Source organism: Larimichthys crocea, chromosome XIII (genome assembly GCF_000972845.2).
Source record: "Larimichthys crocea isolate SSNF chromosome XIII, L_crocea_2.0, whole genome shotgun sequence".
Lineage (NCBI taxonomy): Eukaryota > Metazoa > Chordata > Actinopteri > Sciaenidae > Larimichthys > Larimichthys crocea.
The window spans coordinates 14,662,249-14,675,584 of record NC_040023.1 but is presented as its reverse complement, the minus strand read 5'-3'; the positions used below and the strand labels follow the sequence as shown (position 1 = coordinate 14,675,584).

Genomic DNA, 13,336 nt, shown 5'->3' with positions numbered 1-13,336 from the left:
GTTACTACATGCGTCTGTCTATTTGTTTCATGTATAGAAGCTATAGTATCTCAGTCAGTCATCTCGTTCTCGTTCTCCGTCATCAGTATAATAAAATATTTAATAAAGAATGGATAACATTGATACAGAGGCCATGATATTACTACTTTCGTCTCTAATATCTGCTCTGCAACATGGCCCGTGCAACTAGATTGTGTATTTTCATTAGACCCTCCCTGTTGGAGATACCCCTGATGACATCACTAGGGTTATTTTCTTGTGTCCACAGGTGGAGCAGGTTCAGATTTGAACAAACACGTAATCGGTTCAATTTAATACAATCCTAAATTATCTTGTAGCTATTGTAAGCTACAACAGTTGGAGCGTCAGCCAAAATATTTTATGTTTTTCTGAGGATTTGTTGGTTTTACCACAAATAAAATATAAATTAAAACTTCAGATTTAAAAGTGATTGTGAGTCATTTGAATTTAAATGTCCATAAAAAAATATATACTGGAAATTAGCCAACTTTTTGTGGGTCAAATTTGACTTCCTGTCAGTTCTGTTTGTGATATTTCCTGAGATGTGAAGCATCTGGATCAATACTGAAAAGAGCTGCTGTCACTCTGTTACACAACTGTGCTTGATGTTTGAGACCGGAGGAAAACAAGGGCAGGCGGGTCAGGTTGGATGGAGATGTAAAGGCACGGGCAGTGTTGTATGCATGCTGTGCGCTTATAGTGATGTAACATTTGCATGTATAGTCTGTCATCAGTCGAGTTTTTACGGATACAGGAATAGAGAGGAGATGAGGACATACATCTAGAGAAGAGCACACAGCTGTGAAACTGGTCAAAAGTGTTTTTGCACTGCTCAAAAAGTGTAAGTAGGGGGGAAAAAAAGAAGAGGTAGAAAAAAACTGAGAGATTTCCAGACGGACAGGAAGGGATATAGGGAGAGAGCAGGAGGAGGGAGAGAGGAAGAGAGGGAGAGCGCCATAGTGAGAGGGATGTGACACATTTAGGTCATGGCGATGTAATGGCCACTCGTCTGTGAACAAGTGACAGAAACCGCAGGGGGAGAGAGAGGGGGGAGGAGAGGGAAAACAGGGAGGGGTGGAGGGAGAGTGAAAGATAGGAGGATGCAAGTTAATGACTTAAAGAACTGAGCAGGCAAAAAAAAAAAACTCTGAGGGCACAAACGGAAACGAGCGGATGGTTGGATGGTCGTGCGCGCCTCTTAATGAGAACGTGTGAGTTTGTGTGTCTTGCTCTGAAGCTGCTGTGCACATATGTCTGAGGACTGTAAACGCCAGGATTGCTGTAAAAAGCCGTAGTGTTTTCTTTAGGAATTTCAATGGCCGTAATTGCTTGGCTTCCTCACACGGGGGCCCTTAAAGTCTAACTAACTCCAGCACAATTAATCCTCCAATCCTGCCAAGTCAGCCATGAAATGTGTTCACGCTCTTTTGCTTTACATCCACACTCAGCCCACCACTTCTGTTTGTCTGCATTTGATTGATATTTACTGACAAATCACCCCTCGAAACTGTTCAGCTGCCGAAGCAAAGCCTTCCACTGACTATGTCTATGAATGATCTAACACACTGCTGCCCACGCTGCTCCGGCTTTTTGTTCCAACTCTCATATGATTATGTTCTGTTGATCACTTGACTGACTAATGATGTGGATTGGCATCGTTACATTGTTTTCCTCTCTGGCTCCCTGGGAATGTTGAGAAAGGAGGCAGATGGTTAACTGGCGATGCAGTCGTCAAGGATTATTAACAGTAGCCCGATCCTTGTTCTCACCAGAAAGTGGAGCACCGAAACTTTGTTAACTATTCGAACTTTGAACATTGTGTTCTTGTTAAAATTAAGCACCAAAGACATTTAATAATAGCACAAAGTGAGCAAATTATAGGCTGTACTGCACCGTATTTAGGTATTAGTTACAAGCCACAAACAAATACATTCTGTAAAATGTTGGTTGTTTTTTCTGCTGCCAGCACTTTCAACACTTCTGAGAAAGAAGTGCCTAATGTTCATTCTACTTACCGCAACACATTTAATTTAGTACATTAACCAGATCCTTTGAGGTTGAATTGCAATGTTTTTTTGCTCAAAATTTTCCCATTTTGTTGAGCTATTTTCAGGCTTTAAATAAATCACAACAGTGTAAACGAATGCTGTTTAATGTCCACATGGGAATACCACACCCAGCGCTGTTTTGCCCCCTCAAGCAAGACATCATTTTTAGGGACAAATAAGGGACTTGGGATCCATCATCCTCTCAGTCTCTTGTGAAAATGAATGTCAGCGTTAAATGATTGCCTTTAACTACACACAGCTCTAATTGCTTTCTATTTTAAGACTCAAGGGGTCCTCTGTAATGTATTTCTTTATTTGTGAAAGTGGATTATTATGGAACGGATTCATGACTCAAAAGCAGAGAATATGAGTGTATGAGTGAACTGTCCTGTTTACTACTTTTTATATTATATTAATTTAACGTGAACATTTGACACATTTATCCAAGAGACTAGCATCCTTTAGCTGCCCTTGTGGTGTGACTGTACAGATGGCATTGTCGTTCTTTCGGTGAACAGTGTTTGGATGTATAACATTCACACCTCGTTCAGGATGAATTGTAATAACTTGTTAGCATCAAGATCAAAACAATGAACTAAGTATCTCCTAACAGAGCCACAGCCACATGGCTGAAGACTCTTAGTAGACAGTAGTTAGTCAAACGTATAATATAACAGATCTTCTTTGTCAGGCCAGGGCTGTGGTTTGATCATATTTGATTACAACTGTGGTGCCAACAAGCAACAACTTCTTAACTGTCACCAGACTTTAATTCAAATTTATTTAAATCCTTATTGTGTATGGAAATACTTTTCAATGGAGCCTGGCCAAGCTAAACTAGTGAGAAGAGTGTAGAAAGAAAATAATACAGAAATCTCCAGAAATGCTCATAGTAAGAAGATGATTGAGGAAGCAGGGCCTTTAAAAATGTTATACGTACTAATTTTGACTCTCTGTCAGATCAGAACATTCTGAAATAAACCTTAATCACTAAAAATGACTAGAACAAAAGATAAGCTAATATGAAGACTTTGTAGTCGCCTGTTAATCTACTACAATGTGTGACGCCTGATTATTCTGTTAATTGAGCCTCACTAAAACAACACTCCACCATTTGGACTGATGATTCATTAAGTAGCCAAATGAAACATCAAGCACTTACAAAAACACAGCCGGCATTTTGGAAGACAGACCGACATTAAAAGATAACTTCTCAATTATTTATGAAGCTGTTTATCACAAGCATCCAGCTTCTGTATGATCACTGTGACATTCAAAGCTCAGTTTAGGGATAAAATCTCATCTTCAATCTTTTGAGAAATGATTAGGACAGAGGCGGGCGACAAGCAGCAGCTGTCTGCTATTATTTTATTTTTCTGCCATTCAACAGAAGAATGGTTTTCTCCTTTGACATTTGCATCCCACAAAGGAGATGGAGAGGCTGAGAGCACAGGCGGAAACACAAGTGAGCATGAGACACAATTACACCTGTTCAGCCAAACATGAAACATTCCTTTAGTTTTGTTTCCCCGAGTCGGCCCTAGCTGGCAGTACATCATCCTCAGACTTCCTCTTAGTCATTCCCCACAAACATTAAGCCACTGCCAAGGATTTGGGACAAGGATTAGTGTTCATTTGGAAGTCTGTATGTTGGTATTTTCTGTGGCGTGTGACGGATGGTGAAATGTTTAAAATGTCAGACTGTGCTAATCTGCACCCAGGCACTACAGTAACTATGCTGAGGCACGTTATGTTTTTTGTTTCCCACAAAACCCATTTGTCGAGGAGACAAAGTAATGGTACTACTGCTACCAAAAAGACACTTTTCATCAAATAGCATCTTCCTCTGAGCAGACAGGATTTGTTTCAGTTCTTCATTATTGTCTCCCACCATGATATGTCATGATATGCCCGTCCTGACACTTATTGGCACTTGTTGACATTCAGTTGCTTTCCTGTCCTATTAATAAAGGTCAAGCTTTGAAGAAAAACGCAGTTGAGTTGAATGATCAATGAGATAGTATCGAGTGTGACTGGACATTACTGTGCGGGTGCATCCGGGCGATGGTGATCAGTCGTCTTTGTCTGCTGATTTATTGAGCATGTTGGACAACCAGAGCGAGTTGTGTAATGATAAGACTGTTGACTGTTTTAAATCTAGTTTGTTTAAGCCAAGATGTTTTTGAATTCAGGGCACTAGGATTTTAGAAATAAAAGGTCAGGAGTAAAAATTCCCTGAGTGCTTTGGGCTGGTGAACACAGTGGATAATTTAGCAGTTAAAGAGCCAGATACTTCCCACAAGAAGACCAGAAACAGACCTAAAAGATGCCAGTTGGCCAGAAACATGACTCAAAATAATGATAATCCTTCTCTGTAACTGTTTGAAGTATAAATAAACAACTTAAAAAACATTGCAGTTTTAAAGACACTGACTCACAAATATGAAACGTACCCCTAAAAAATGGCATGTACCTTGTCTATTGCTCAGTTCGAACTTCCCCTCACATCCGAGCTATGCCCCAAATTCACAGAAATGATAGTGAGGACACTGACCTTGCTGTCCTCAACTGTAGCTGTGGTCCAATTTGAAACTATTATCATTATCATGATGATAAAATCTGATTTTTTAAAGGTGAATACTGTGCTCATCAGACCCCAGTTGGACAGGCGCAGAATAGAAGCAGCATACACATGAAAAAGAGGAAACGTCCTCACACTGAGAAGTGTTAAAGGTTTAATGAGGTGTGGCCATGTGCAAGAAAAACAGCCTGCGGTATATATACACATCAAATTAGAGCTCCATTCACAATTAGTATAATTTGCATTATGTAATCTCCTAAGTGGGGACGTCATCTTTGGTCCACATAGTTTTTCTCACATTTTTTCACATTCGGATGTTGATAAAATAACCAAAAAGCTGCCTCATTAAACTTTTGGGAACTTGTAATATTTATACCTAAATATTTCTATAAACATTTAAGATCATTAGGATTTATCTCAAACATGCTGTGGAATTTAAAAGTATCAAAATATGTGCAATGAAGGGAATTATTTTATTAAGTGAAGACAAACATCGGTTTCTTTCTACAGTATAGTTCATGAGCTGTGATAAGCCGCGTGTTTATATGAGGATTACTTGCTTTTACATACGGCTGTGTGCTGCTGGAGCATATATGTTGAAATGGATGATATTAGAGCACATGTGATTCAGTGTTTCCAGGCTGCACTGAGCGACACGGCATAGAGAAATTGAGGGATGGTGAGGCTCAGAGGAAGGCATTTACAGTCAGAACCATGTGTACTCATCTCTCCTGTTGTGTGGCTGCATCTGTGACCATGTGTGTGTGTGTGTGTGTGTGTATTTGTGTGTCTGTGTGTGTGTGTATTTGTGTGTCTGTGTGTGTGTGTATTTGTGTGTGTGTGTGTCTGAGAAAGAGAGAGAGAGAGAGAGAGAGAGAGAGAGAGAGAGAGAGAGAGAGAGAGAGAGAGAGGAGAGGATTATGCTGGAAGCCAAAAGAGGGAATGAGTGCATGAAAAAGAGAGAGGAAGAGAGAGAGAGAAAAAAAAGAGAAATTGGGTCAGCGATCTACATACCAACGTATTATGTTAACGTCAAATGACTCACCTCGCTGCTGTTGTTGTTCTATTTCTGTTTATCTCTTTCACAAATTAATTTTTTCACTTGTACTCATTCTTTTTAATCTCTACATGATTCAATTTTCTTTGCGTGTAACCTTTGCTAAACTAATCCCTCTCATGTCATCCTGTGCGTGTAATTTAACTCTGGGTTGTTAGTANTTTTTTCACTTGTACTCATTCTTTTTAATCTCTACATGATTCAATTTTCTTTGCGTGTAACCTTTGCTAAACTAATCCCTCTCATGTCATCCTGTCTTCAAGCTTTTCTCATTTCCTGGCTCTTAAATTGCCAGGTCATGAGTGAAATATCTCTCTAGGTTTTTCTTTTCTTCTGTTTTAATAAAACATTTTGGCACGTGCGTGTAATTTAACTCTGGGTTGTTACTAGTACTCAAATGTTAATTGAACCAACTTATCATTTAGTCTTTGAATTTCTGTTTATAAAATGTTCATCTTGCTTCCCCAGAGCTCAACACAGCATCTTCAAATTGCTTTTCTTTGTCTGACTAACAATCCAAGTATTTTTACCTTCTAGTAATAAAAAAACAGAGATTTTCAGGCATTTTACATTAAAATTACAATTAAAAATTAATCAATTAGTAAAGCACATGAAGATGGGTTAATCTCTTACTCGAGTAATCAGCTCTAATTTGTGAGTTAAAAAAATAAACATGCATTACTGCTATACGCCATAACAAGTATGTCTCTCTGCTAGTTTGTTTGTTGGATTTTTATCAACACACACTCTTTTCTTCACCTCTTCTCCTTCCTCTCTCCTTACCTCCCTGACTGTACTCATGTAAAGGTATGTGTGTCTCGGAGTGGCCATGAACTGTCTAGTTTATAGCTGGGAGATAGATTGAAATATGGGTGGATGGATGTAGCCAGAGGGAGACGCATGGGGGGAGGGATGGTGGCTGTGGGGTTGCAGATCAAGCAAGAGAGGGCAGAGGGCCATTGGCTGCTGTGATCGGGTGGATGATGATGGGAGGAGGGCTAGGGGGGTGGTTGAGTTGTTGCTGGGGCTTATAATGGCGATGAGAGGTTTTGTAGGAAAGTTATGTTTCGTGTCAGAGCTGTAAGAGGACACGTCTGGTAATGTGCAGCCGGGACATAAAAGATGGAGGAAGGAGGATATTTCACTGTGCTGCTCTGTTGTCGCTCTCCTCCTCTGTTTTTCACCCATCATCTGGCGCTCACATACATAATCCTACTGTTCATCCCACAACTGTCTTGGTCCATCCATCTTAATGTTTGCTTCTTTCTCTTTCCTCATTTATTTTCTGTCTGTGTTCCCTCCTATCTCCATTTTTCCCTCCTCGCACCTGTTTGAAAGCAAAGTCAGCTCTCTGAGACAAGTGAGAACACAGAAAGCCTTTTATCTGTTTATTCTTTCCCTCTTACCTTCTTATCTTCTGCTCTCACACCGGCCAACGCCACATAGTATACACACACATGCATCCACACATTTGAGACATGGTGCATGTTCTTGACAAGGTTATATAAATAAAGGGAGAGGTTCGCTCCGGCTTGCCATTAAAGAGCACACATACACACACACACACATCCTCCTTTATCCTCCAACTCTGAGAGTGTGTTTACTCTGTTCAAAAGCATATGAGAGGATCTCTGTTTTAAGCTGCTGGGTGAGGTGTTATCAGGTGCATCACTCAGAGATACAAGAAAGCCTCACTGTATGAGAAGACACACACACTCTACGTTTAGCCGGCAGACAAAGAGACCTCTCTTTTTCAACGATACAACCTTTAGTTGACACTACTTTAGGCGTCCTCACACACACACATACACATACACACACACTCAGAGTGTGAAAATGGCAGTAGACCAACCCAGAGGCAGTCCTCTCAATGTTCTCATAGTCCAGCTCAGGATGAGCACTTGAGGCTCTGGCAGGCGGCAGCATGAAGTGAAGTGTGTGTTACCTTGACCTCGGTGCTCAGCTGTCCCGCTGTTGACATTAATAATTGGCACATTTCACAGATTTTCCACCATTAAACCGGATAACAGCCTGCGGGCTCGAATAGTTATTTTTTTGTCTGTGTGAGAGAGAGAGAGAGAGAGAGAGAGAGAGAGAGAGAGATATGCATGTTCTGGTTCTTACTTGTTTCTAGGATAATCCTATTTTTATTATTAATGTATTATTAATTTGATCACTGTTGAGTTTCTGCTCCTTTCCCTGTTTCATTAGAGAATAATTACACATTTTGTTGCTCTCCAACAAAAATCATATTTAGTAAAGGGATGAACAGAAAAGACTAAAGTTTCCTTTAGTAGTTTTGGAATAGTTTGCCATTTTTAGAAAATAATTAGCTTTCTGGTGGAAAATTGGATGAGAACATTCATACCACTCCCACGTCTCTCCCTTCAAGGTTAAAGTCAGCAGCTGGTTAGCTTAGCTTAGCACAAAGACTCTAAGCAGGGGAAACTGTCACGGTTTTGTGTTTCCTGTTTTATTTTGTTATTCTACATCTCTTGTGTATCTGTACTTCATGCCTTTGTGTTTTCCCGCCATCTTTTATTATCTGCTCCTCCCTGATTGGTTTCACCTGTCAGGTTGTACTGTGTGCTATGTTCTGTTGTTTTCCTGCTTCTACTTTTTCCCTGTTCTGGATTTTTGTTTATTTGGATTTCTGTTGACTTTACTCCAATTTTTGGATTTTGTTTTTGCCTCGACTCACCAGCTGCTTCTTGTTATTTTGAGTTTGCCAACCCGTTCCTTCGGTCGTTAAAGTTACTTTTGTTCACTTCACCTTTGAGTCTGCATTTGGCTCCTATTATTGAACAATGTGACAGAAAACTTTGTCCGAAGATAACAAATTCTGCTGACCAGCACCTCTAAAACTTATCTTAGTCCGTACAGAAACCAAAGTTTAAAAATGAGACAACTTTTTTCCCGTTTCCCATTTTTTTGTTCTAGGCTAATCAGCTGTGCCCTATATTTAAGAGTTATGGATCTTCTTATCTTAGTTTCTGCACAAAAGCAAATAAGTCTACATCTCAAGATGTCAAACTATTCCTCTGAAACTCTAAGGTCAGCGTAGCCATTTTGTACCAATTTGAACTTTTCTGTGTGACTGATGGTTTTGCTGCACTCTGCGAACGCAGGCCACCATTTCCTCTGTAAACACGAGTAAATGACTGTGCTGGACAAAGCCAACAACAAACAACAGACCGCTATGTCTTAGATGAACTTTTGACTCAAACGAAACCACAAGCCAAGCTGAAATTGATGCTTTATCCAAAAATAGGTTCTGGTGTTTGCTTTTTGTCTTGACAGAACGGACCAAAACAATAAAACAGGACAAATTAGAAGAACACAAACTGTGTATTTTATGACATGCTGCCAGTTCATTGAAGTCCATTATTGGTTCATTATTACCTCTGCTCAGCTGACATTTAAATTATACTAATTTATGCAGGAAGGTATTAAATCAAAGATGTGGAAAATCCTTTTATCTTACCACATGCTTTTTTAATGGTATCTGCAATATATTTCCTCTACCTTGTCTTTGCTTCATTATACACAATTTATTAAATGTGTTAAACTCAACCATTCACAAAACAGTCTTCTAAAGGTCCACTTACTCACTCGTTCTCAAGCTTTCAACCAAGACATCATGAAAGTGTGGCTCCACAAATGTTCCGTTATCTACATCTACAGTTTTATGACAACTCAGGAAACTGCTGCTGCTAATGAAGACCACATGATATGGTTTCAGAGCAAGCAAGTAAGTGGACGTTGAGTTAAGATTTTTTTGTCAACTGCTGTTTCCAGGATTAAAGGATGAAGTTCTCATACTAATACTTTTGCTACTTTTTATTGTGTTTCAGCTGCAAATAGAAGTAGGCAGCTGACACTATTGTTTTTAGGATTAAAAAAATAGCCTAGCTATAGTTAAATATAATGCCAAACTCTTAATTCCTGTTTGCTCTGTTTCATTTTTAAGTGTTCCTCCTTAGTCTAATTTCAGACTGGTTACTGTGTTCCAGAAACCAGTAAAACCAACAGTTTAAACACTGGAGACTCCGACGTGGCACAGTCTGGATACCAGTAAATCAAAGTGAACACTGATTATTTATTTGAATTTAAACTGAGAATAAAGCTCAACCCTCCTTGTGTCTCTTCATGTGTCTCTGCAGCTTGTCCGGTGGGTTACTTCAAGCCCATCTCGGGGTCTGTTTCCTGCTCGGTGTGTCCTTCCAACAGCAGAACCAGCCAGGAGGGATCTCGTGTGTGTGAATGTCGCAGCGGCTTTTACCGGGCAGCCAATGATGGCAACTCCACTGCCTGCACAAGTGAGCTTTGTTGGTTTGTTTGTTTATGCCTGGCTCTATAGGAGGTGTTCAAGGGGCCTCACTGGTCATTTGTCATCTACTCAGAGTGTGAGAACCGAGATGTACAGTCAGTGACTGGAAATATAATGGACATTCAAACACCAGCAGGAAAATACTGCCAAGTATTTAGTTTCTCCAAATTGTGTCACTGCCAAACCTTTGTTTTAAGTTCTTTCCATTACTTTACATAGTTAAATGTCTTTGCCAGCATGCAATTCCTTTCATATCTTAAACTTTTTAGCAGATGCTTCCATCTGTCCTCTGCTTACATTTTGTATGTCAAACCCCTCCTTGTCCCTATCACTCTGTTTTTCTTCCCAGCTCCTCCATCTGCTCCTGTCTCTCTGTCCTGGGAGTACGAGAGCGGGGACGGTGGGGTGTCCTTACGGTGGCGCCCTCCAGTGGACATGGGAGGACGCAGTGAGGTGTGGTACGGGGTGGTGTGTCGCATATGCCCGTCAGCCACCGTCACCAACCAGGCGTTGTGCTCCTGGTGTGGGGAGGGTGTCACCTTCAGCCCCTCCCAGACAAGCCTGAAACAAACCAAGGTCACCCTCAACAATCTGCTGACCAGAGTCACTTATCTCATACAGGTAGTGTAGAAAACACTGTCTGTCATTATCTCATATAAAATTGTCTATAAGAGTTGGTTTTATGGTAATATTTTAAAGTTTTGAGCATTTTTTTCTGGCAAATATTTGGACTCGAAGCAGTTGGAAGTTGTTTTAAAAAGATTTCTGTGAATGATGAAATATTTCCTGGATCCACATACAGTAGGAGGCGGGTCCCATGTGCTGTAATATTCCATAAAATCCACATCAGCAAATACACACTAACATTTATTATTTAGCTCACAGCAGCTGAACTAAATCACAGCTTATTTTTTATTCATAATGGGCTATATCCCATTTACTGGTGTTTGTTGACCGAGCCGACGCAGCTGCCGTGTGCGTGTGTGTCATGCTTTGTTCCTCAAACACGGAAGCATGTCATAAAAGTTAATAGAAAAAAGCTTCAAATGTCACATCTGTGTGTTCTTCTTATTGACAGGTGCAAGCCATGAATGAGGTGTCAGCTTTGAGTCCTTTTCCAGCTCGATACACAAGCATCAATTTCACTACGAGCCAGTCAGGTGAGCATGGGACAGGAGAGGATGAAAAGGATCAGATGAAAGAGAGGAGATGCTCTGATGATGATGATGTTTGTGTAGATACTGTGTGTGTGTGTGTGTGTGTGTGTGTGTGTGTCTGGGGTTTCTCTCCCCCTCTCTATCTCTCTCTGTCTTTCTACTCCATCTTTTCTGCTCCTGCTCCCTGGACAGGAGGTTGCTTGAGGTTACAATATCCTGTCAGATCCCATTATAGTTACCGTGGAGAAAGAAAGGGACAAATGAGAGATGGGAAGACAAAAAGACAGACCAAAAAAAAGAGGAATGAAAGTAGACGAATGGGGAGAGGAGATTGGGGCATTGTGCAGACAAAGTACACCATTATACAATTTTCTAAGAAACTGATCAAGATTGAGTAGAAGTCTCTAATAATCTAAAACCTCCTTGTGTGTGCTCTCAGACTTTATCGATTAAATGAAAGGAATGCCGGAAAGTTCCCTTTAACGGGTCCAGCCAGCCACGACAGTGACTGTAACTAGATCCTGCTTGGTGCTCCATAAAAACGTCCACTTCACTTTCATGCTCTACTAAATACTCTTTAGCATTGCCCCCTTGTGGCCAGCATCACTTCAACACAACTTCACTGTTGTATTGTCGTGGGAAGACCAGGGTTAACCGACCAATCACCTCTCAGGGGAAACATCAGTCCTGTTCATACAGCTGTTCTCTCCAGTGGTGGAACATAACTCATTTACATTTACTACATTTACTGATGTCACATGTCACTCCTGTCACATTAACGTCTACAGACAGATGATGCATTGCTGTAGATTAAACTACCCAGCAGTATATGAAGTAGTTATAATTATTGCAACATACCCATTAATGCAGCAATAATATTCTCAAAAACGTCATATATAATAGTAAAACACTGACAGGGGTGCTTTTACAACTAAATGTTGCTGCTAATACTTCCACTTACTCATCTCCCACAGTTCCCAGTACAGTTCCCATGATGCACCAGTTGAGCCGAGCCCCAGACTCAATCACTCTCTCGTGGCCTCAGCCGGACAGGCCTAACGGTGACATCCTGGAGTATCAGCTTCGCTACTATGACAAGGTACGCTCAGGGAATCCAAAACATGCTGCACAACCGGCCAAACGTGACAAAGTTCACCACAAAATGTGCCTCCTCTGCCTCCCCTCAGGGTTCAGATGTGGACAGCGCAGCGAGCGTGTACAGCGAGACCAACACAGTGACCGTCAACTCTCTGATTCCCGGCTCCATCTACGCCTTCCAGATCAGAGCTCGAAATGAACGGGGCTACGGCCCTTACAGCAACACCATCTACTTCACCACGCTGCCTCTGGGTACAAAACTCATTTAACACCAGCGAAATCCACCGCAGCCAAAGTGCATCACTGCAATTAACACACACCTGAACTAGTGGAATTTACTATATTTAGGGTTGGAGACTTTAATAATTCACAGAAAGATGTCATCTTTGAGAGTAAGACATATAAATCTTTTTTAAAGACGACCTTTCTCTCCCACAGAGGAACATTCACAGCAGATCCAGAATCGACTTCCTCTGCTGGTCGGGTCAGTGATGGGTGGAGCAGCGTTTCTCCTGGTGGTGGCAGCGATTGTGGTTGTGGTGGTATATCGCAGGTACTGTAAGTTGTCAATCTATTCACACCATCAGACACACGATTTGTTTTGTTTTAATCATGTGCAAATTCATATATTTTGTTTGCATGTACACGGCAGTAAGAGGAGGGAGAGTCCGTACAGTGACAGACTCCAGAGGTACATCAGTAACCGAGGTGAGCATTAGTTCATTCAATTTAATGTCTTTTAATTTAGTTTAAATACGTTTTAGTAGAATTGTGATTTTGGATATTTGCTTTGTGCAAAAGGGCATCCTCTTATAACAACATTTTAATGACGTGGAGGAAAGATTCATAATTAAACTGTGACTCTGTTTAATTTAATCTCCTTTGTTTAACAAATATTTAAATCAGTTGTTGTTTTATAGATGTAACAGAATTAACTAAATCAAATGAATAAATTAAACTGAATTAATTAAAGACTTTTTCTGCCTATAAACAAACCCAAGATCTTATTTTGAAATTAACATCATATATTTATATTTTTTTAAA

At 40.5% G+C, this 13,336-nt stretch overlaps 1 protein-coding gene across 1 annotated transcript in view; it reads left to right on the top strand.

The window, feature by feature from the left end:
* The window catches only part of ephb6 (eph receptor B6), a 35,436-nt gene that overhangs the window by 17,172 nt on the left and 4,928 nt on the right, over positions 1-13,336 (top strand). Inside the window, exons 6-12 of the mRNA XM_027286476.1 lie at positions 9,871-10,026; positions 10,387-10,658; positions 11,116-11,197; positions 12,169-12,293; positions 12,382-12,544; positions 12,731-12,845; positions 12,945-13,000. Of these exons, the coding sequence (XP_027142277.1) occupies positions 9,871-10,026; positions 10,387-10,658; positions 11,116-11,197; positions 12,169-12,293; positions 12,382-12,544; positions 12,731-12,845; positions 12,945-13,000 (969 nt within the window). The remainder of the gene's footprint in view (positions 1-9,870; positions 10,027-10,386; positions 10,659-11,115; positions 11,198-12,168; positions 12,294-12,381; positions 12,545-12,730; positions 12,846-12,944; positions 13,001-13,336) is intronic.